Source organism: Electrophorus electricus, chromosome 2 (assembly GCF_041902795.1).
Source record: "Electrophorus electricus isolate QZ-2024a chromosome 2, ASM4190279v1, whole genome shotgun sequence".
NCBI classification, from domain to species: domain Eukaryota; kingdom Metazoa; phylum Chordata; class Actinopteri; order Gymnotiformes; family Gymnotidae; genus Electrophorus; species Electrophorus electricus.
This window is the reverse complement of record NC_137498.1, coordinates 852,638-876,417: the sequence shown is the minus strand read 5'-3', so window position 1 is coordinate 876,417 and position 23,780 is coordinate 852,638. Positions and strand designations below refer to the sequence as shown.

The following is a 23,780-nucleotide window of genomic DNA, read 5'->3' as shown; positions in this document are numbered from 1 at the left end:
ACTGGTAAGATCTGGCCCTGCTACTGTGGTAAGAGGTCTTACTGGGAAAGTGGAGACTGCATGCATGAAGCTTCCTGCAAAATTAAGAGTCTTTTGAAAAGAAAATGATTGCAACTAAATATTCCCCTCTAGACAGTTTGTATGCATTATATTGGGTTAATCTGTGTCCAGAAACGCGACCTACATTGTTTAGTAACTTGCGACGTTAAAATTTATTAACTTATTGAATTCGGCGGATAAGACGTAATGTAACGTCAATTCAGTGAAATCTTGCTGATGAATAATTTTTCCTATCGTATCTAAATCGCTAAACTATATGAAGTTTGGTTTATTTGTCACATACATAGTCAAACAGTATAACTCAGAGTGAAATGGTTTGTGTGTGTGTGTGTGTGTATATATATATATATATATATATATATGATGAGTGTATGTCTAATATGAAAGCTGTTGAAGAAGAAAAGGCGTTTGAGGCTCTTATTTTGAAACGACCAGGTTATGGCCGAACGCGTGTAGCGGCGGCTATCTTCACAATGTCACGCTGTTGGGCTGTTTTCCTCGTGTTTTCAGCTCTCTTTGATCTCGCGGATTATTAGTGCACATGGCTTGCTTTTTTAGAAGAAGTATTGCGGCGCAGGTAAAGCCCGTTTTGTTACAGTAACCGGCTTGATCTAGTTGGTCCGGTCTAGTGTGTCTGTGCATAGAGCGGAAGTCCTGGTTTCGGGGTGTTAAACTATGTATTAAACTTAACATTCAACTTTTACTCGCGCAGCTGTCAAGGATTTTTGGACAGGATGAAGCCTTTTTCCTTCCACTTGTCTGCGCCGTCCCCGTATCCAAGAGACAGTTAAGTATACGATTCCTCCACAGGGCCAGTGAGCTGCTGTGTGTCTTTACAAAGTTGGTACGGGTGCAGTAATGACACCTTCCTTTCTAATCGTGTTTTCTCCTTCAGTATTTGTCTTGGCCCCCGTGCCTCTAAAACACAACAAAGTGCCCCATAGCTGTTATGTGAACTCTGCCCCTACAGACCAACCCCTGATTTCCGTTTGACGGTCAGCTCCCTGGTGAAGAGCGGCGTGTTGCCACCTGATGGGGACCTGCCGGCTCAGACAGCGTGTCTGGCCCGACAGGTGGGCTTCTGAGCTACCCGAGTCTAGCTAACAAAACCTAGAAAAAGTCCTAGAGCTCTTTTCCAATGCACAATAATTATACAGGGCTTCAGTGTTTTGACTGTTATTTCTGTGTGTGTTGATGGTGTGTCTGGACGGCTAAAGCTGAAAGGGGACGGAGTGGTTGAGGAGGTTATTCCCACCCGAGGAGTGATAAACTTCAGGATAAACAAACTGCTCCTTGCAGAGGTGAAGAGATCTCCTTCTGTCTGCTCCTGCAGACCAACAACAGCCAGACTACTCACTACATTTAGAAAACTTTGGCATTTCTGTTATGTTGTCAAGTTTGTTCAAGTTCAAGTTTGGTTTATTTGTCACATACATAGTTCCAGTTTACAAATGTACATATTTACAGTCACATGGTGGTGGTGGTCCCCACAGTTTATCAGTTTCCCTGATTCAGGGTCCGAATGGCCTGTGGGAAGAAGCTCCTCTTCAGTCTCTCTGTCTTGGTCTTCAGGGAGCGAAAGCGCTTCCCTGACCTCAACAGAGAGAAGAGCCTATTGTTGGGAAGGGTGGGGTCCTTCACAATCCTCCTGGCCTTGGTCTGGCACCGCTTGTAGTAGATGGTCTGCAGGTCAGGAAGTTCCGTATGAGTGATGCACTCTGCTGAATGCACTACCCTTTGGAGTGCTTGTCTGTCCTGCTTGGTGCTGTTCCCAAACCAGACTGTGATGTTCCCCGTGAGGATGCTCTCGATAGTGCTGGTGTAGAAGTTCCGCAGTACCTTGGAGGGCAGTCTGAAGTCTCTTAGGCGTCTGAGATGGTAAAGACGCTGACGAGCCTTCTTTGCCAGGGAGTTGGTGTGGCAGGACCAGGACAGGTCCTGCGAGATGTGAACTCCAAGGTACCTGGAACTATCTACTCTCTCCACCGTGGTTCCACTGATCCTCACAGGTTGGTAGTGCCGCTCCTGCTTCTTGCTGCAATCCACGATCAGCTCTTTTGTCTTACTGACGTTTAGGAGGAGATTATTTTCCTGGCACCAGTTTTCCAGGTGTTTAATCTCCTCCAGGTAGGCCCGCTCATCATTGTCCGAGATCAGGCGCATGACGACAGTATTGTCAGCAAACTTGACAATGACGTTGTTGCTGGAAGTGGCTGTGCAGTCGTAGGTGTACAGTGAGTAGAGCAGGGGGCTTAGGACACAACCCTGAGGAGCTCCAGTGCTGAGGGTGAGGGTGGATGAGGCACAGTTGCCCACCCATACTGATTGTGGTCTGTCTGTTAGGAAGTTGGAGATCCAATCGCACAGGGATGTATGCAGTCCTAGATCCTCTAACTTAGTAGTGAGTAGGGAGGGGATGACAGTGTTAAATGCTGAACTGTAGTTGACAAACAGCATTTTAACATAATTTCCCCTCCCTTCGTCCAGGTGAGTCAGTGTAGTGTGGAGCAGATGTGCAATTGCATCATCAGTGGAGCAGTTGTGGCGGTATGCAAACTGCAGTGGGTCCATGGAGGCTGGCAGTGAAGATGTGATGAAGTCTCTGACTAGCTTTTCAAAGCACTTCATCACGACTGATGTGAGGGCATCAGGGTAGTCATTGCTGTTGTCATGGAGACCAGTGATACTGTTTGTAATAGAGGAGAGTCCATCTGCGATGGTAGGAGTGTAGCATGACTCCTCAGTCTGGAGGTTTTAGTGGAGATGTTCTGTGACTCCTCAGTCTGGAGGTTTTAGTGGAGGTGTTGCGTGACTCCTCAGTCTGGAGGTTTTGGTGGAGATGTAGCATGACTCCTGCCTGCTGGTCTTGCAGAAGCTGCTGACGTCTGTGCACGCGGAGCCCCAGGGCTTTGGCATGCAGAGTGAGATCCTCCAGCGACTGCGCAGAGGGAGAGTCCTGGTGGAGTACAGGTACCATGGCCTGGAGATCACCACGCTTTAAATGCCAGGTCGGGTGTGGTGGTCAGCATCGTTGCTGTTGCATTCATATATTTAATGATGATACATTTAGGAAAACCTTCATATTCTCCAAACTTTCTCAAAGAGCAGAAGGTCTCTGTGTGTTTTTATCTCACAGCTCACCAAATATCGCCAAGAAGTTCCATGCTGGACATCTGCGATCTACCATCATTGGTGAGCCCATCGTAGCCAGGGAGAGGTATAAAGTCGGTGTTCTCTGAGTTGCCAGTAGAGGGAGCCCTTTTCTCATATCTGTGTCTGCTTTAACCAGGAAACTTCATTGCCAACCTGAAGGAGGCCTTGGGTAATGATGTCATCCGGGTAAATTATCTGGGTGACTGGGGGATGCAGTTCGGTAGGTGAACGACCGGTCAGATAAACACTAGCCTTGCACTGTCACTCAATAAATGCTGTTATTGTAATACATAGAGCCCGAGAGTACACAGTCAGATGTGTTATTACTCCTTAAACTGAATAACGCTGATGGAAGTTTCTCAAGTATTGTGAAAGTACCTGCCCACTAGGACACAGGTGAGGGTCAGGGGTCTCACTGTCGTGTGTGTGTGTGTGTGTGTGTGTGTGTGTGTGTGTGTGTGTGTGTGTCTGTGTCTGTGTGTGTGTGTGTGGGGGGGGGATTCAGGCTTGCTGGGAGCTGGCTTTCAGAGGCTGGGCTCACAGGAGAAGCTGAGAGAGAATGCACTTCAGCACCTGTTTGAGGTGTGTTAGCATGCGCACACACACACACACACACACACACACACACACACACACACTGAGCGATGGAGGGGGCACCATCATGGAGTTGGTGGTCATGTGCCACACAGGTGTATGTCCAGGTGAACCGGGAGGCTGAGCAGGATGAGAGCGTCCGATTGGCTGCAGCAGAGTTCTTCCGACGGCTGGAACAGCATGACCAGCAGGCCCTGTTGCTATGGCAACAGTTCAGAGAGATTAGTGTTAAGGAGTACAGGCGTGTTTATGAGGTAAGAACTCCACCTGTAGACACAGAGTGTACATGCACTCTTACACACACTCACTATTACACACTCACTCTTAGTCTCACTATTACACGCACTCACTCTTACTCATGCTTACACACTCACTCCTACATACTCTCACATTACACTCTCACTATTACACACTCTTACTTATACTCTCTCACCCCTACACACACTCACTATTACACACTCTCACTCTTACACACTCACTCTTACATACTCTCACCCCTACACACATTCACTATTATACACTCACTATTGCACTCTCACTCTTACACACTCTTACACTCTCACTATAACACATTCACTATTATACACTATCACTCTTACACACTCACTCCTACACACTCTCACTATTACACACTGTCACGCTTACACATTCTTTCTCTGTTCCTTTCTCTCTCTCTCTCTCTCTCTCTCTCTCTCTCTCTCTCTCTCTCTCTCTCTCTCTCTCTCTCTCTCTCTCTCTCTTTCAGCGTTTGGGGATACACTTTAATCATTACTCTGGAGAATCTTTCCATCAGAGTAAAATTCAGGATGTTCTGACGAGCCTGCAGACACAAGGCCTGCTGAAGACAACAGAGTACGCCCCAATCAGCATGCACACGCATTTTGATTGGTCACTATACAGGAAGCGTTCATAGAGAAATCATTCTGATTGGTTGATTACCAGGAAAGGCACAGGTGTGGTGGATCTGTCTGAAGCAGGTGACATGTCATCTTACTGTACTGTACTGCGCAGTGATGGGACCTCACTCTATATCACCAGGTGTTACACACACACACACACACACACACACACACACACACACACACACACACACACACACACACACACACACACACACACACACACACACACAGTGTACTGCCACGACTGGCAGGAAATTTGTTTATTTGTTTATTTACAATTTTAAGGGATATTGCTGCAGCTGTGGATCGAAAAGAAATGTTCAGCTTTGATGAGATGATTTATGTGGTAAGATGCACTACATACTCTCTCTAATAGAAAGATACACTACACACTCTTTAATAGAAAGATGCACTACACACACTCTTTAATAGAAAGATGCACTACACACACTCTTTAATAGAAAGATACCCAGATTGAGTCCAGTAGATGGACAAAGTGTGTGTGTATGTGTGTTTGTGTGAGCGATGAGTTCAGTAAGGTGTTCCTCCTTTATCAGACAGATAAGAGTCAGTCTGGTCATTTCTGGCAGCTGTTTCTGATCCTGCGCATGTTGGGACATAGCTGGGCTGAGAGGTGGGTGTGAACCCCTCCTACACTCCTTAACCACGTCCACTGCTTAACCCTGCAGTGACTGTGGTGAGCTTTGCAGAGGGATGGTCTATCAAACACACTCATTTCCTCCCCTGCCAGCTCCTGTCAGGTGGTATAATTGGTCTAAATGGTGTTTGCAGACACTAGTGCACACACCCAGTAAACTCAGACCAAACGTCAGTACACCCGTCAGAACACAGGTACCCCTCGCCTGTCAGTACATCTCAAACCAGCTTACTCCACCCTGACTGACATCACACACAACTGCCCCAGAGAGCAGGAAATAGCTGACAACTGTGGTGTGTTAATGTGTGAGTGTGTGTTTGTGTGTTTTAGGTGTGTCCATGTCCCCTTCGGGCTAGTGCAGGGTATGAGCACACGCAGCGGGGACGTGGTATTCCTGGAAGACGTGCTGGACGAAGCTCGCAACAGGATGCTACAGAACATGCACCAGACCAGGAGTACGAACACACACACCCCAGTCCAGGAGTACAGACGCACACGCACGCGCGCACACGCACACACACACACACACACACAAATACACACCCAGTCCTAGAGTACAGATATACACGCACACACCTCATAGTAAGAAAAGTAAGTTTTTGTTTAATTTTGTAAAACCCATAACCCTAAACCTAACCCTCCACTGTAGTGATTTTCTGAACATAGCACATTCTGTGCGCTCTCTCTCTCTCTCTCTCTCTCTCTCTCTCGCTCTCTCTCTCTCTCTCTCTCTCGCTCTCTCTCTCTCTCTCTCTCTCTCTCTCTCTCTCTCTCGCTCTCTCTCTCTCTCTCTCTCTCTCTCTCTCTCTCTCGCTCTCTCTCTCTCTGTCTGCAGCCTCTAAGGAGCTGTCTGACCCTGCCCTCACAGCAGAGCAGATAGGTATCAGTGCTCTGATTGTACAGGTACACCCACTTTGACACATTCTCTTCACATTCGTGCCATCAGGTTCTTCTGTCTGGTTTTGTCTGCCAGCGTTTTATGTCTGCAGGATCTCAGACTCTGAACGGATGAACAAACTGAACATATGTCTGTGAGAACAGCCTAAAACATCATGTCTGTGTGAATAAGGTCTGTGTTAACATGCAGACCTTACAGCTAAATGTAAACGTTGTACTAGGTCATGTGTTTGTGTTTGCTGGCCGATGATGAACGCGATCTTTGCAAACACTTGTCCTGCTTAAACACAGAAGACCCCAGATACAGATGATGTCTCTATGGTTACCAATTCCAACCCTTTTTTCCTTTCAAGTTTGTTCTTTAGAAACCTTCAAAACCTTTGGTCTGAATGAATGCACGGACAACCAGGCTAAAGAACAGTTTCTATCTCCAGGCCATCAGATTACTGAACACTCTATAATCTTGACTCATAAGATTACTGAACACACTACAATCCTGACTCATCAGATTACTGAACACTCTACAATCCTGACTCATCAGATTACTGAACACTCCTTGTATCACCAGTACAGTTCCTATCACCTATTTCATGACTCTTATAGGTTAGTGATACTAATGTCCATGCCCTCATCATCAGCCTTTGACCCTGTGTCAACCTTTGACCCTTTGTTGACTCGGCTGCACATGTGTGTATATTGCATTCTCGTGCTGTAAGACTCACAGTAAACACATAGATGCACATCTGAACACTTTATATTGCTATATTTTTAACTTTTCTACTTGTATCTTGCACTCTACACATAGCACTGAATTTTCTTACTTCTAATGTTTGATTTTCTGCGGTAAATGTACCTCAAGTCTCACTGAGCGTTTCAGTGTGTGATGTCTGACATGCGGTGTGTATAAAAGACTTTGAATTTAGTAATGAGTTTATAGGTTAGCACATTCAGAAGGGCAAGGTCCAGATTTCAGTGCTATGAAATCTCGTTTATATGGTTACTTAAGCAAATTCATAGGTGTATATTTGGATAAAGACGACAGTGTGTTTGAAGACTCCATACTGACCCTATCAGCCTCTGACTGATTACACACAGCCAGGCAGTGTACCATGTCAGTTTTGGGCATCACTGAACACACAGTTTGAAAATGCTTTATATTCTGTATGGTTTGATAGCCTAGCATTCATCTGTGATTGTACCGGACGTGAAGGGACCTGTGTCTGTGTGTTTGTACAGGACTTTAAGGGACCTGTGTGTGTGTGTTTGTACAGGACTTTAAGGGACCTGTGTGTGTGTGTTTGTACAGGACCTTAAGGGACCTGTGTCTGTGTGTCTGTGTGTTTGTACAGGACTTTAAGGGACCACTCATCTCTGATTATAAGTTTAACTGGGACCAGGTGCTCCAGGCTCAGGGGGACACTGGAGTCTTCCTGCAGTACACTCATGCCCGCCTCTGCAGGTCAGCCACACTTTCTACTGTCTGTTCATCCTCACACACACAGCCTGCTAGGCTGAGCCATCACACACAGCCTTGAGTATGAAACAGAACTTCTCTTTGACTAACGTACCATCACCCTGATGGCCAGGGCGAAAGGCTGTGTTGTGCAGCTGTTGATGTTTGAGTGTTTTGCTTGAGTGCAGCTTGTTGAGGACGCAGGCCAGCGTGAGTCACACACACTTCGACCCCTGTCATCTTCAGGACATCAGAAGCCTTTCAACACTGCAGCACCTGTTGAGGTACGTATCTTACTTGCTCAGAGGTACCCCCTGTGGCCACAGGCCAGAATTACATGTGTTAAGATAGTGTAACAGTGTGTTGACTTTACTGGTGACTGACTATGAATGCAAGGGTACAGTTAGCGTTGTCGTCTTTGATCCTCAGTTTATTAGCAGCACTTTCATGACTTATTGGCTCACTAGCATGAATATTACCAGCGGCTCTCGGAGGCCTAACTCGTGCGTGCATCCCCAGGTATGACGAGGTGCTCCTTCAGTCTGCACTCGAGCTGCAGCCACGATACCTGGTCAACTTCCTCATCACTCTGTGGTATGAACCAATCACATCACCCACTGGAAACACATGACCCCCACCTGTCCGTCAGCCACCATCCTGTTTGACATGTACAGAATGTGGATGGTGCGTTTCTATTGTTGGCCCTCCATCAGTCACAGCGAGGGGTGCAAAACCTGACCCTGGGTTCAGTCCCTGATGGTGGAGCAGCTCCGTCAGGTTTAGGTGGGGCTAAAGTGCTCAGAGGTATACAGGCAGGCGACGTATCTACAGAAACGCAGCCCGCATAAATGAGTGTAGCGAATTGGTGGCGATGATGGGAAGATTTAACCAGCTTCATTCCTAGTTGTGTTTCTGCAGTGTGAGGGGTCGGAGTGTGTGTGTGTGTGTGTGTGTGTGTGTGTGTGTGTGTGTGTGTGTGTGTCCATTGCAGTGTGAGGAGTCTGAGTGTGTCTTTCTCTGTCCTGCAGCCACTTGGTGTCTTCAGCCCACAGGGATCTGTCCGTGAAGGGAAGCGCACTGAGTGTGGCTCAGGTAAAGCAGACAGGAGCGCTCGTCCTCTCAGACATGCTGGATTACACACCAGAGCTGACACACACGTCAGCACACTTCAGCTCTTTGGGTTTCTTAGTTTTCTTAGTCTGCGATGATGTTGAAGTCCATATAAAATATGGATGTGGCGTTTTCAGTACTAGAGAATGTGTTTTCAGTCTCGTCTCTAAGTACCCATTTTTTCCTCTGACTGACAGGCCAGGCTCCACCTTTTCTCCTGCACATGCTCAGTGTTGGCCAGTGGGATGAGGCTTCTGGGCATCACGCCAGTGCAGAAAATGTGAAATTGTCCACAGAATAAATCAACATGGAGGTCACGTGAGGTTATACATGTTCAAGCACAGCCCCTGTACACAAGATATGAGTAAACCAGTCAATAAATCAGTACTTAATAATACTACACGTGCCTTTAATTGTGTTCCAGATATTTAACAGTGTAACTGGGCTCATTCAGGTCTGTCTTATACCAGCAATATGTTGACATCATGATCACTTACTCGTACATCAGTAAAAGTCTGTATTCTGCTGATGTCAGTTACCAATAATATATTAGTCAGGATTTTTTTTTTATTTTTTTTTTTACAAACACACATATAAGTCTACAATGACTTATGTTAGGTGTTCTATAGCTCAACCAGTAATGCAGAACTAAAACTAAAAGGTTATGTTAGACATGATTCTGTTTTGGTTTTTTGTTTAATTGTAATACAAAGCTTTCAGATGAGTCATGTTTAAAGGTGCATATAAACATATTTTATATGATCTTTATTGCATCATATAAAATTGCACGAGTTCATCTGTAGAATATTTGAAGTCCTACAACTGTAACCAAGGTTTCATTCAGACAAGTATGTGAAGCTGGTCTGTCCTCCTCCATGTCCAACACTCCTCACTTCAATTATAACCAGTCGCACGCTCTCACTCACACACACACAGCCACTGTTATAACCAGTTGCGTGCTCTTGTGCTCAGTTACTGTTATAACTAGTCACAGTTATAACCAGTCGCATGCTCAGTCAGTTATAACCAGTCGCATGCTCAGTTATAACCAGTTGCACACTCAGTCACTGTTATAACCAGTCGCACGCTCTCACACACTCAGTTATAACCAGTCACACGCTCACACAGTCAGTTATAACTAGTTGCACACTCGCACACACCCAGTCACTGTTATAATCAGTCACAAGCTGCCACAGTCACGTTATAACCATGAACACCTGCCGACATACACCACCTTTAATACCAGTCATGGGCTGAAACACGCGTCACTGGTATAACAAGTCATGTGGTGCCACACACACACGGCACTGTTATAAACAGTTGCGTACTGACAGTCACCTTGTGTAACTACAGCACACCTGTGATATGTTGAAACCTGTGCATGTGACCAGCTGGAGCATTTAGTTTCACCTCACCCTCTGACTGGCATCTTATAGCCGCTGAGTGATTTGATTGATTGGTGTTCCATCACTAAAAGCATCCCATTACAAAAAACATAATAAAAAATGTAAATATTAATGAGTAAACCGTATAGTTTGTGGTAGAATGCATACATGATACTGTTCCAGTAAAGATTCCTTCTTCCATAAATACGTTTACCCAAGTAAATACACACTGGTTCAGCCCAGTAGGGTCACGATCTTCTACAGTTCTGAGTTTGGCACTGATGAGGGCGGGTTGCTTGGAAGATGGTGAATGTGAAAACACAGCTGTTAACTCTCCAGCTAGGGACAACATGATCCTGTTCTGAATTAGACATAACGACTCTTCTTTTCCTTATCGACAAATTAAACAAAAAATAAATTTAAAAAAAGTCACTGCACTAGGGAGAAGACAGCTGACTTCTCGCATGAGCGGTTTTCCCGGTTCTGGCTGTTTCGGGCACACACTCACGTCAGCGCACAGACAGGCTCCAATAGGGCCTTTCAGGAAGTTCAGTAAGAAAGCCAAAGTCTTGCATTCTGTTGGTAAAGAGGAAACAGCAGAGCATGCACGGGAGGGGCTCCCCTCTCCCCTCTCCCCAACCACGGCCCTGCTCCTCTCTCAGACGGTCCGTCACATGGGGATTATCTTCTCCCGGGTGGGCTTACTGGCATCAGGTCTTGCCAGCACGCTGGTGTCCTGCTTGGGCAAACCGTACAGGTAAATGGAGATGCAGACGAGCAGGGCTCCAGTGCCAAAAGTCACAGCTGCAAGAGAATGACAGTCATATAGTAACAGTCACACAATCATACAGTAACAGTCATACAGTAACAGTCATACAAGCATATAGTAAGAGTCGCACAATAACAGTCAAAGTAGCATAGTGGGGAGGGGTCGTGTGATGTAACTGGTGTAAACATGGCTGATTCACTCACTGATCTGGAGACCAAACAGCAGGACTGAGGCAACGGTAGACAGCACGATGGCTGCAGCGGCTGAGAAGCTCTTCATAATGTTATCAGTGTATTTCACCACCACTGAGGTGTACAGGCCTCCCACGCTCGCCAGAACTACAACAAAACACAAGCCAACATCCTCATACCTTCATCAGTGCCTGCTGTCTGGAAATGGACACAAGGTTGGATCTCCATAAAACACATTTTAAATACAAAATCTATATTTTTAAAATTCAAGACTACCTAATGGGACACTGTCCTCCACACACAGACACAGGTTGTAAGAGGTACAAGTACTCACAGACCACGAGGCACACCCAGGGGGTGTATCCATAGAAGAAGCCCTGAGCCATCACATGTGGCCCATCTGTCAGGTAGACGCCGATCCCTGTCACCAGGATGCCAGACAGGTACATCTGAATGTTTCGCACCCACAGCGATGTGTCTGAGCTCTTCAGCACCTTCTCAAAGTATACACCTGTCCCACAGGTAATGCAGCACGTTACGCAGGTTTGAACCCCACTGTTTAGAAGATTTCAGTAAAACCCAAACTACAATGGTTACAAAATGATAAAAGCTTTTCATAAAAATATTCCAACCTGCAAACCCGGAACAGAGGACGGCTATGGCAACAGCAAAAAACCCTATAAATGGGCTCTGCACCACCTGAGAAGACATTTAAAGCTACAGCGAGCATTCTCACACCCAGCATTTGAAGCTACAGTGAGCATCCTCACACCCAGTGTCATACTCCTCTTAAACACTTTAATTTGTCTTGTTCTCACACTGGATCATATATACTGTGAAGAGTCCTACAGAAACAGTGCCATCTCTGACTTATGAACATATTTCAGAATGGCCTCTCAGTCTCTATAACTAATGCTCATTCTTTGTTTATACATCACATTCCATAAGATTTCATTTCCCTGTGTGTAAAGGTATATTCCTGTTATCAGGAAGAGGTTGGATTGTTAACTTAGTGTTGTTTGTGGAACTTGCCAAGAGAAACGTGAGATTCTTCGGTTTGCTCTCAAACATTCACAGAAGCGTCTGAATCAACATCCTTCAGAACTGTAAATACATTGACTGTTCTGCGACATTTCAGCCCTTCATATCCACAATACTAATACATCACAGTTATTACTATTATTGTACTTCTAATAATATCCATGAAACTGAAATAACAAACATTATATTCACAGAGAACAAGTGAGCAGCAGAAACCTACACTATAGCTGGGTTTAATCTAGGTCTAATCCTAAAACTATAACTCTATAACTGGGTTTAATCTAGGCCGCCTAATCCTATAACTATAACACTATAACTGGGTTTAATCTATGTCTCTTAATCATAAAACACAAAATATCTGAAGCCTCCGATGAATCTCAAAAGCAGTAGCGTCCTGAACTTTACAGGTGATAGGTGATCAGGTGCAGTCTCACCTGAACTTTAGTGAGTTCTGCAGGCTTCCACTGCACAAGCGTGACGCCGACACACAGCATGAAGACAGAGAACCACTGCAGCTGGCTGAGAGAGCGATGCAACATGAGCACTGTGCACAGGGCCGTGCACGGAATCTTCAGCTGGTACGTCACCTAGCAGCGTTACAGTAACAGCACATGTTACAGGCCCAGCACAGGATGACAGCACCAGTACTGTTACAGGAACACTACACTGTCACGGTAAAGCTACAGCGTTACAGGAATGGCACAGTTTAACAGCATTAATGGAACACAGTGGTCATGGTAACGTGACAACATAACAGGGCTAGCACAGCTTAACAGTAACACTACAGCGTTGCAGGATATATACTGTTACAGGACCAGGACAGTGTCACGGTAACACTACAACATTACAGGACCAGTACAGTGTCACGGTAGTACTACAACTTTATAGGATCAGTTCAGTGGTGCAGTAAGGCATTTCTGTGGCTGGTACCTGATACACCGCTGCATCCAGGTTGCTCAGGGCGATGAAGGCCATGTTGTTCTGGATGGCGTACACTATGGACGGCACGCTCAACTTCAGCAGTTCTCTGGGACTCCTGACCACGTGGTCTACTAGTGCACTCTTCCAGCGGCTGAAACCTCCCGACTCTCTGGGTACGGGCATGAAGAAGACGCTTAATTAATCAGGCAGAAAGAGAAACAGTTTCTCGCCAAAACAGGCAACACCAAGGATAAAGGTCAGGCAACGAGGGGTAAAATTTAAAATGGACGCTGTAGACGAGCGGGTCTCTACGTCCACGGATTTCAAACAAAGAGTAATTACAGTATTGTGAGCACAGCATGTTCCCGCAGGGAACTGTGACGTGTGTTTACTTCGTGTTGTTACTCGCCAGTGTGGCACTGTGTCAACACATGCCTGCTGGGCATGTACCTGTCAGCCAATGAGACGACCATTAATCAGTTCTACACCCACCTACCGATGACAGGTGGAGACCGGTGTGTGTGTGGGTGTGTCCCCCTCACCTGGCCAGCATTCCCAAACTGAGGGCCAGTTTTATGACTTCAGCCATGCACACCGCGGTCGTGGAGAAGTACATGTCCGACGACACCGTCCTGGTGTACCGCAGGGTCACGGTGTAGGTCGCCGCCACCAGCGTCATCACCGTCAGGCAGTACACCTTGAACACCACGCTCGCGGGCTCTGCGCGAGAACACGCGCCGTCCGTTAACCAGGTTAAAACGTCTCGCGCCGGAGCGGCCAACGTTTCGGGTTACGTGTAATACACGAACGACCAACGGTTCATTCAAAACAAACGTGTCACATATAGCTGGCTAGATTACTTAGCTATCCAGTTACTTACGTTTCCCATTCATAGCAGCGCAGACGATCTCCGATTGCCAGTTAGTTAGTTAGTTAGTTAGGTGTTAGTTAAGGATTAGTTAGTTAGTTGTGTGTTAGTTAAGGATTAGTTAGTTAGTTATGTGTTAGTTAAGGATAATCGTCGATTTGATTATATATATATAAACATAACTACTAATTTTTAAGCTGGTTAAATAACTACTGGGTTAATGTTTAAACTGATTAAATAACTACTCATGTTTAAGATGGCTAAATAACTACTCATGTTTAGGATGGTTAAATAACTACTGATGTTTAAGATGGTTAAATACTGATGTTAGTTACCACCGAGATTACACGAACACAACGTAACGTTCAGATAATGTTAACTCATTACGAGCCTTCTTGTAACATCATAGCGTTAACGAGAATTTCTAATCATTTTACTTACCATTAGCCATTGCTGAATATTTTATGTAAATTGTGGTTTTTAGTTTGGTAATTAGCTATGTAATTTTAATAAAGCAACTGTCAACATGATCAGTTTGTTAGCTGGCTACGATAGCCATTTTAAAAATGATGAGAAGATGATGCAGTGAAGTCACGGTAGACGGCACGCGGCAACAGGACACTTTCAAAATAAAAGTCTGCACCTCGCCACCTAAGATATTCATACCTGGTTCACTACTCCTGACTAGACCGTCTTAGTACCCTTAATTTGATCAGTGCATATTGTTCAAACATCGGCTTTGTTCATTTCAAAATGTAATGAGCATGCTTTATGTCTAATAAATGCTAGCGAGATTTGCGCGAGTTATTGAAAGGCCTTAACGACTAACACAACCTTAAGAATTTATTTTGAGCACTATTGTACCACTAGTCCCCATTCCAGCGCGACTTTCTAGATTCTGATACCACCTACCAATTAGTTAAAAATAAACACAAACCTCCTCCAGTCTTCCTTAAATTCACATTTAACCTCTACTATTAAAAATGTGTTATCATTTATTTATCATTCTCATAGCAAACAGGAGTTGTTTAGACTTTTTGTGGTCATTTTTTAAACAGTCCCAGCTGATCTTGCCTGTTTCAGGCATGATATTGAACAATACACACTAAGAAAATATCAGAAATCCTTATATTCTGTAATTCAAGTGAGATACACAATTCACACAATAAAGTATACAATAATGTATTAAGTCACAAGTCAGCTTTGAGTTCAGATCTCTCAGTTTAATGTAGATTTCATTTGTGAAACAGAACGGAACAGTTTGTCACACTAGTTAATGAAGACAGAGCCTGTTGTGTCCTCACTAAACGTGCCTGCCGTGTGTCTGCAGAGTGTGTTTCAGCAGGTGGGTTGCAAAGGTTTACACGCTCAAACACATTTACATACTCAAACATTTACTCACTCAAACATTTACGCACTCAAATACATTTACATACTCAAATACATTCAAGGAAAAATAAAAGCAGATATAATTATATCTGAGACTTTTGGCGGTCTTTAAGGTGATCAGCTTGATAAAAACCCCACCCCCAGTCAGAGCAGGAACAAGGTTTCTCTCCTGTACGTGTCCACATGTGCTTCGTCAGATGTCTGCTGCAGCAGAAGCTTGGAGCGGAAGTATGACTTCAGCCCACTGTGTGCATGTGAATTTTCAGTTCTTCTGCGGATTTAAAACTTTTTCCACAGTTGGAGCTTTGATGCGGCTTTTCCCCAGTATGAATTTTCAGTGTTCCTGGCCATATAAAACTCTCCCTGTGCAGACCTCACTGGTGTGGTTCCCAGTGTCATTACACTGGGAACAATAATGACTCTTCCATGTCTTTATCTCCAGGGCTGCACGGTTTCAAAGTGTCTGTGTTATCAAACTCTTCACTATTCGTCTCTAAATCTCCTTTAAGAACCATGACAAGCTATCAGTTGAAAAATAACAAGAAATTGCATATTATTATTAAAGAGGATCATATCTTTTTTCCTCTGTGTTATCAAAATAGAAAATTTTACATTACATTACCTTTCCACGTTTACAGCATTTAGCAGACGCTCTCATCTAGAGCGACTTCACAGTAGGTCAGAGTTCACGATGCCATTGAACAAGAATACCGCTGAAATACAGGGATCAGTGCTGATGCCTAGAAGTGTAATACACCCACAGCAAAGGCAAAGAAAAGTAGAAGAAAGGCCAACTGCTTCTTTCCGGAGGCTGACTTCTCAATGCAGTCCAATCTTTGTCTCAAACATGTCTCCCTTTGGCTTTGAACCTGACACAAGGAATTTAATTCATTCTTTAAGTGGTAAACCAACACAAAAGCAGGTTAGCAGAAGGCAGTAGTGCAGCTGTTCTCAGTGAGACTCACCGTCCTATGAAATTCAAAGTTCTCTTCATTCAAAGAGATTTCACTCTGCAACTTTCTTGCTTCCTTTTGAATACCTTCACATCTTGTACAAAAATGTATATCGATTATGACTGTTTCATTGTTGTTTTAATATATATACAAATATATTTACATTTACGGCATTTAGCAGACACCCTTATCCAGAGCGACTTACAAAAATGTTGTCATTTCCTCATAGAATATATCCTAGGTAGGTTAGAGTCCATGATACCAATGATCTAGGATACTTTAGAAACATATTGATGCAGTTTACTGCTATACAAATATACTTGCCTTGCCTAGAGGTATCAGATATGGACCCCAAAACCCAGGGAATTGGGTCTGTGTCACCGCCAACATATTTTTGGTCTTTTGGCTAATGATTAAGTTAATTTAAAAACCATATTACTAATTTTAATAGTGATTATATATTACACAACATAAACAATTAATGTGTGCATACATATAAAGGAATAATGGTTTAGCTGAATTTTTACATTCTTATTGTTGTTCTAAAATGGCTTTGTTTTGTCTGTGTTCAGTCATGCACTTTCCATGTGCCTGCTTCAGATCTATGTGTTCTATCTGCAGAATGAACTGGCCTCTCTGACCTGCAGTTGTATTTAATGTCATAACTGAAGATTTTGGATTAGTTGAAATCACGACAACATCCCTGCCTGCACCACCACCCCTTCTCCTCTCTCTCTCTCTCTCTCTCTCTCTCTCTCTCTCTCTCTCTCTCTCTCACACACACACACACACACACACACACACACACACACACACACACACACACACACACACACACACACACACGCACATACCTCAGGCCAACAAATACCTTCCCTCTGTTGCTAATCACCTAGAGCTTCTCTGACTACAGATGTCTCTGGTCTCTCGATTAGGGGGCTGCTCTCCGAGCTTGTAGAGAGAACAGACTGGGCAGAGTGGGTGACTGGTGCACATAGATAGAACAACCATCTATAGAACCTCATACTAACTGAACAGGACTGCAGATCTGTGCAGGGAGGAACGTGACCTCCCCTGTAACACTGAGATGTGTGCAGGGAGGAAAGTGAGCCTTCCCTGCAACAAAACCCCCACCATCAGAGAGGGACGGGTAGAACAGTGTAAACACCTCAGTCAGGGCTACAGCACAGCAAAGGTCAGAAGCCAGAACATAAAACAACTGATATATTTGGTCAAGGACCGTCCAGCGTACCATAAACTCACCATAAACTCATAAGCCTGAGCTCTAGGCAATTCATTGTCAGTTTTGTCAATGTATTATTGTTAGAGATCTTTAATTAGCATACAAAACTGTTAGCTCATGTTAAATGTGGACCAAATAATAGGCAATTACAGCAACAGTGATTATACACAAAAGCATGAATCCATGACTTGTAGACATCCAAGCCGCTTCACTTTCCATCAGTCATGATGACACACATTTTGTTAAACAGTAACTGTGAGCACCTACTAAAACAGGTGATTTAAACAAGCTCTTGTAGAAGCGGTTTCAGAATAAAAGTCTTACCAGGTCCCTACTAAGAAGTATATTTTTTTCCAATAAACCAAGATAACAAATTAAATAAATTAAAACAGACAAGAGTTTCTGCTGTGTGGCAATTATTCAGTTGTAGAACCTACAGACCCTATCGGTACCTAGAACAACCTACAGAACCTGTCAGTACCTAGACTTCTGCTATGTCATCTTCTGGAAAGCCCTACACACAAAGGTACCCAGTGCTCTGACTGAGCCAGCTTCAGGTATCAAATCCAGTAGATCAGGAACAGCTGGGTCATTTCATTGTCCATTGGTCCCGTGCTCCATGTCGGAGGCCTGAGAACCAGCCCCGTGACAGAAAGGGAAAGCCTCCATTACTCACACATCCTGCTCTGACCTGATTCAACCCGTCGACGCTTAAGACCTGAATCTCTCCTCCATCATCAGTTGTTACCAGTAAAGTGAGTGTAATGTGCATGCATTAGAACTGGATTAATGTGCATGGATTTAGAACAGAAATTATAGCAATAGAATATAATCTTCACATCTCAAAGTTCAGGTCAAGTTCAGGTCATCTGTATTTTCTTTGACAGTGTTTTGTTGCTTTCCCTCGGCGGGCCTTATGCTTCGGCTGGCCTGGTTGCTATGGTAAAGACCTGCAATACAAAGTCTGTGATTGGTTGTACAGCAGTCTGGATGACTGCTCACTGGCATTGTCCACTATACAATCTGGTGGCACCAATATCAGGAAAATGAGAAATGTAAAATAATTGTCTTTACCTTAATAAGGCCGTGTTGGCAGTCATCAATCCTAATCTCATACATGGTATTGGGCTGCAGATTTGATATCTCCAGCATTTCTTTGCCTTTTGCCCACATCACCCTTTGCTCCTTTGACTGGTGTCTAACTGTTACTTCCCTGAATGAAACTGTCAGCAGTATCATTTCTGCACATGTTGACTGTCTCACGGTTATGGTGCGTTCACTGACACTAACCACCTCTGGCTCAAAAGGGTTTTGGCAATTACACTACACAAGCGACTATTTTCATATAACCTCACAGAGGCACCTGCACGATAAGGGTAGTGGACGTAGCTGACGATGGGTAAAGGTTTGACATTGGACTTCGAGACGTATCTGAGGATGCCGGTTGCAAGGGATGCAATGGGTGAAATCAAAAATAAGAAACAAATGCCTGCCATGGCTGGAATTTCTGAAATGGTGAAAATGTCACAATCATTCTTAGCTTTGTTACAAAACCATTTAAGAGACTGTCGTATAGCTCAGGATTTCAGGAGATTTATACCAAGGCAGACTTTGGTCTTTGCCTGAAATCCATGGATCGCTGGGTAAACTTTCCATTTTTGTGAACTTCTCAGAGCCCAGACATAGACTGAGGGACCTTAGATAGTGACAATCTTCTCCAAAAGAGGTGAAAACAAAGGCCAGAACTGACGTGTACTTAGGATCCAACAGCACTTTGTTCAAGTCCTCAGGAGCCACAACCTGAAGTTGTGAGATCTGGTTTGACTGAATTTCAGTTATGTAATATATGATTACATTTATTTCTGTCTCCTTTTCTCTTAGCCAGTTGTCCACTTTATTGCATGCAAAGGATGATTCTTCATGAACTTTTAACAGGTTTTCTAACTTTTCTTCTTCTTCCTGTCCTCTTCTGATGGCTGGGAGGACACCTCTGAGGTTTTTCTTCAGCACCAGTGTATATTTCAGGAAGTCCTTTCTAAATGTTTCTATTATTTTAGTAATATCTGTGGCTCCAATAGCCTTGCTGTCTTCATGCAGCTCGTCGACCTCATCTGTGTTGAATGCAGCTGCGTCATTAACTGCTGAATTTGGATACAGTTGAATTCACTGATTTCGCAAATCAGCTCTGGAGCTGAAGAGAGAAACTGCGTTAGAGGGATCAGCCACACTTTCTTGGGTACCACTTCCTCTTTACCATCTCCCAGGAGTTTGGGGAATTTTTAAAAAACTTTAATAGCTTTTTCAAACATGACAGGGTTCTCTTCTAATTCAAAATCACCATGGAAACTGCAGGTAAAATTCTTCACTTTGTCCTTCTCTTCATCTGTCATTCTAACCTTTCCGTCAGTAGTGATCAAACTGATCTTTCTGAGCACCACATGTATGTTTCCCTGAACATTTAGTTTGTCTTTCTCATCTGACACCTTCTCGCTGAACACCATTAGTGCTTCTGCACCATAATCCACTTGTGCAATAACGTGGGTGGCACACAACTCTTTGACATCCTTGGGGGTCACGTTTCCCAAACCATTCAAGGCAAGATGCTCAGATTTAGTGATGACACTGTACTGGAGAGCTGCTCTACACTCACTTGTACAGGAGGACATGTCGTTCAGGTAGCAGGCTGATCCTTTCACCTCTACTAACCCAGCTAGATAACTGACACTCAGAGAGGCGTTTATTTTTAAGACTTGTGCTTTTTCTTGCAGTGAGTCAGATAAAGTTATGCAGGAAAATGTTTCTGGACTTGCTGTCACAACTTTTTTTGTCAATGATGTCCTTGCTCCACAAGTAGTCCCCTAAAGAGACAGAAGTCTGTTTGTTGATGTGATTAAGGCATTTTGGTCAGAGGCGGAAATCATTCACCTACCTGGAATGAAAGAATCATTGGAATGAAAGATGTATGAAAGATCATACAACATCCCCAGATAAAGATGTCTTCTGATCGCTGCAATGGTCACTGACTTCTGTTCACTATTCATGTCAGAACTTATCAGGAACCCAAAACAAACAAGAAAAAGGAGAAACCATTCAGTTCCGAAACAAGCAATTCTACACAATAATGAGTTTCCCTTCAGCTATTTCATGCCATCTACTTTACAGTATGTTCAAGCCAAAATATATTATATAAACAAGCAGGCAACTGTAGGGGAGGAAGACAGCTTTTCACAGCCAGGACCAGCACTGCACTGGGTGGAACATCTACCTGCTTGTGTCCCAAATGCAGCAGAGGGGGACGGTACTGGAGGTCCTAGGACAAGAAGCAGAAAAGGAGCACGAAGGGTTCTGTGCAGTCAGCAGCTGGTGGAAACAACCTCCAGAATATTCCTTAACCTTTCCGAGCAGCTAATAATATTTTGAAATTATGCTCTTTCAAGGACATTCTGCTTTTCATAACCTTTACAGGTAAACAGAAAATGGGGTTTAAGCAAAACTGTAGCCATCCCCTTGTCGAAGTCTCCCCTTCACATTATCATCATGTGTTTCCTTTGCTTGTTTTTATTGATGTTCACTTCCATCTGCTTTGTTTTCATCTTCTTGGCTCTGACCCTTATCACCTCAGTCCCCGTTCTGTGTCTGTCCACCGCTGCATTGTTTCCTTCATCGGTAGCATCCGCGTATAAATCCTGCGTTTCTCTGCCTTGTGGCATGTCACCTACGTTTGGGTTTTGTGTTTCGTTTCTTTTAAAGCTTCTGCTTGGGTCTCAGTGATTCTATTTATTCTGACACTCCACAAAAACCAAGCAGAGCTTTGAGAATATAAGCACTGGTGTCCTTCCTGTGGACTGGAACTCAGGGGAGTGGGACACAGAAACCTGATCCAGATACAGTGCAGATGTTTCACTTCCACGGTTATAACACTGAAATGTAACGAACTGAACAATTGCTTTACATGCCAACAGTCATGCTGTATTCAGAAGTGTTTTTACATACTGGATAACCTACAGTATGTGTGTGACTGGATAAAATGGATGTCACTGTATGAAATAATTTGTCACTGCATTGTAAAATAAATATTAATAAAAATGAAAAAGGGACATGATCTTGGCTCTTTTGGTTCCGAGAATTATGCACTACACCTCTGGCTGTAGGTCTGCATGCTGATGTCATCCAACTGTGGAGGACCACACGGTTCACGGTGCCATTTGAGAAATGAGCATCAATCATAAATCATTCATAAATCGATCATAAATCAGTCATAAATCAATCATAAATCCGTTAGCGTTGATTCATCGTGTCTTTCCCTTCTTTAGTCGAAGGAATTAGCTAAGACGCGAGGAAACGAGGAGAAACAATGAAAGATCCACCTACTGCGTCTCTTGAGAAGTTGCAGGGAAATCACATGACTTTACTGTAAATAATCACAGCACAGGACCCCGTAAAATCAAAATGACATTGAAAATGTTACGACTGGACGTTGCAGCGGCTGATTAACATTCTTAGTGGATGTTACGTGTTACAGGATAAGAATAAGTTACAGGTTCCGTTAAAACGGACAGACACTGCCTGCAGCTCACGTGAGCGACATCGCGACGTTTGCGTTCTTCGTTACGGATGAAGAGGACACAATATCGAAGGTGAAAGATTTATGTAATCGCCTGTAGGCTAAAAAAACATTCCTGATCATTGTCGCAAATTTATTTTCCTAATCCAAATTTGTTTTCTTAATTCACGTTTGCTTTCCTAATCCACGGTGGTGAAAATTTCACCACAAATGATTAAACAAAGTTCCTCACAACTTCTACACTACAATAACACGCCTTCTCATATATGAGTGTTAACATTAACATCCAGCTCATTAACATTAATGCTCCTAGGACAAGAAGCAGAAAAGGAGCACGAAGGGTTCTGTGCCAGTCAGCAGCTGGTGGAAACAACTTCCAGAATATTCCTTAACCTTACCGAGCAGCTAATAATATTTTGAAATTATGCTCTTTCAAGGACATTCTGCTTTTCATAACCTTTACAGGTAAACAGAAAATGGGGTTTAAGCAAAACTGTAGCCATCCCCTTGTCGAAGTCTCCCCTTCACATTATCATCATGTGTTTCCTTTGCTTGTTTTTATTGATGTTCACTTCCATCTGCTTTGTTTTCATCTTCTTGGCTCTGACCCTTATCACCTCAGTCCCCGTTCTGAGTCTGTCCACCTCTGCATTGTTTCCTTCATCGGTAGCATCCGCGTATAAATCCTGCGTTTCTCTGCCTTGTGGCATGTCACCTACGTTTGGGTTTTGTGTTTCGTTTCTTTTAAAGCTTCTGCTTGGGTCTCAGTGATTCTATTTATTCTGACACTCCACAAAAACCAAGCAGAGCTTTGAGAATATAAGCACTGGTGTCCTTCCTGTGGACTGGAACTCAGGGGAGTGGGACACAGAAACCTGATCCAGATACAGTGCAGATGTTTCACTTCCACGGTTATAACACTGAAATGTAACGAACTGAACAATTGCTTTACATGCCAACAGTCATGCTGTATTCAGAAGTGTTTTTACATACTGGATAACCTACAGTATGTGTGTGACTGGATAAAATGGATGTCACTGTATGAAATAATGTGTGTCGCTGGATAAAATGGATGTCACTGTATGAAATAATTTGTCACTGCATTGTAAAATAAATATTAATAAAAATGAAAAAGGGACATGATCTTGGCTCTTTTGGTTCCGAGAATTATGCACTACACCTCTGGCTGTAGGTCTGCATGCTGATGTCATCCAACTGTGGAGGACCACACGGTTCACGGTGCCATTTGAGAAATGAGCATCAATCATAAATCATTCATAAATCGATCATAAATCAGTCATAAATCAATCATAAATCCGTTAGCGTTGATTCATCGTGTCTTTCCCTTCTTTAGTCGAAGGAATTAGCTAAGACGCGAGGAAACGAGGAGAAACAATGAAAGATCCACCTACTGCGTCTCTTGAGAAGTTGCAGGGAAATCACATGACTTTACTGTAAATAATCACAGCACAGGACCCCGTAAAATCAAAATGACATTGAAAATGTTACGACTGGACGTTGCAGCGGCTGATTAACATTCTTAGTGGATGTTACGTGTTACAGGATAAGAATAAGTTACAGGATAAGAATTATCCTGTAACACTCCCGGTTCCGTTAAAACGGACAGAC

At 43.7% G+C, this 23,780-nt stretch overlaps 2 protein-coding genes and 1 pseudogene across 6 annotated transcripts; 1 reads left to right on the top strand and 2 right to left on the bottom strand.

The window, feature by feature from the left end:
• Nucleotides 1-492: 492 nt before the first annotated feature.
• Nucleotides 493-9,224, top strand: rars2 (arginyl-tRNA synthetase 2, mitochondrial). Of its 3 annotated transcripts, XM_027018999.2 has the most exons (20): nt 493-637; nt 773-846; nt 1,031-1,133; nt 1,278-1,361; nt 2,933-3,030; nt 3,197-3,252; nt 3,350-3,433; nt 3,719-3,795; nt 3,903-4,061; nt 4,553-4,659; nt 4,750-4,845; nt 4,995-5,055; nt 5,267-5,343; nt 5,698-5,822; nt 6,203-6,270; nt 7,614-7,723; nt 7,906-8,001; nt 8,237-8,311; nt 8,746-8,809; nt 9,025-9,224. In XM_027018999.2, the coding sequence occupies exons 1-20, from the start codon at nt 602-604 to the stop codon at nt 9,109-9,111; spliced, it is 1,737 nt and encodes a 578-aa protein (XP_026874800.2). In that variant the 5' UTR covers nt 493-601; the 3' UTR covers nt 9,112-9,224. The 3 variants fall into 3 exon arrangements, with proteins under 3 accessions (XP_026874800.2, XP_035384897.1, XP_026874801.2); XM_035529004.2 differs by lacking the exons at nt 493-637; nt 773-846; nt 1,031-1,133; nt 1,278-1,361 and adding an exon at nt 1,369-2,069; XM_027019000.3 differs by lacking the exons at nt 493-637; nt 773-846; nt 1,031-1,133; nt 1,278-1,361 and having other exon boundaries at nt 2,996-3,068.
• On the bottom strand, nt 9,216-14,592 carry slc35a1 (solute carrier family 35 member A1). 2 transcript variants are annotated; one of them, XM_027019002.3, is made up of 8 exons: nt 14,444-14,592; nt 13,677-13,854; nt 13,144-13,303; nt 12,648-12,800; nt 11,805-11,871; nt 11,507-11,683; nt 11,185-11,319; nt 9,216-11,016 (listed from the first exon to the last, which is right to left on the bottom strand). In XM_027019002.3, exons 1-8 carry the CDS (start codon nt 14,451-14,453, stop codon nt 10,883-10,885), a joined length of 1,014 nt encoding a protein of 337 aa, XP_026874803.2. In that variant the 5' UTR covers nt 14,454-14,592; the 3' UTR covers nt 9,216-10,882. The 2 variants fall into 2 exon arrangements, with proteins under 2 accessions (XP_026874803.2, XP_081551447.1); XM_081695321.1 differs by lacking the exon at nt 14,444-14,592 and adding an exon at nt 14,015-14,421.
• A 2,891-nt stretch (nt 14,593-17,483) lies between these two features.
• On the bottom strand, nt 17,484-21,297 carry LOC113582935 (cytolytic toxin-alpha-like; annotated as a pseudogene). The gene is made up of 4 exons (XR_014115749.1): nt 21,196-21,297; nt 20,807-20,897; nt 18,662-20,445; nt 17,484-18,537 (listed from the first exon to the last, which is right to left on the bottom strand). The product of XR_014115749.1 is annotated as a cytolytic toxin-alpha-like (transcript).
• Nucleotides 21,298-23,780: the final 2,483 nt, after the last annotated feature.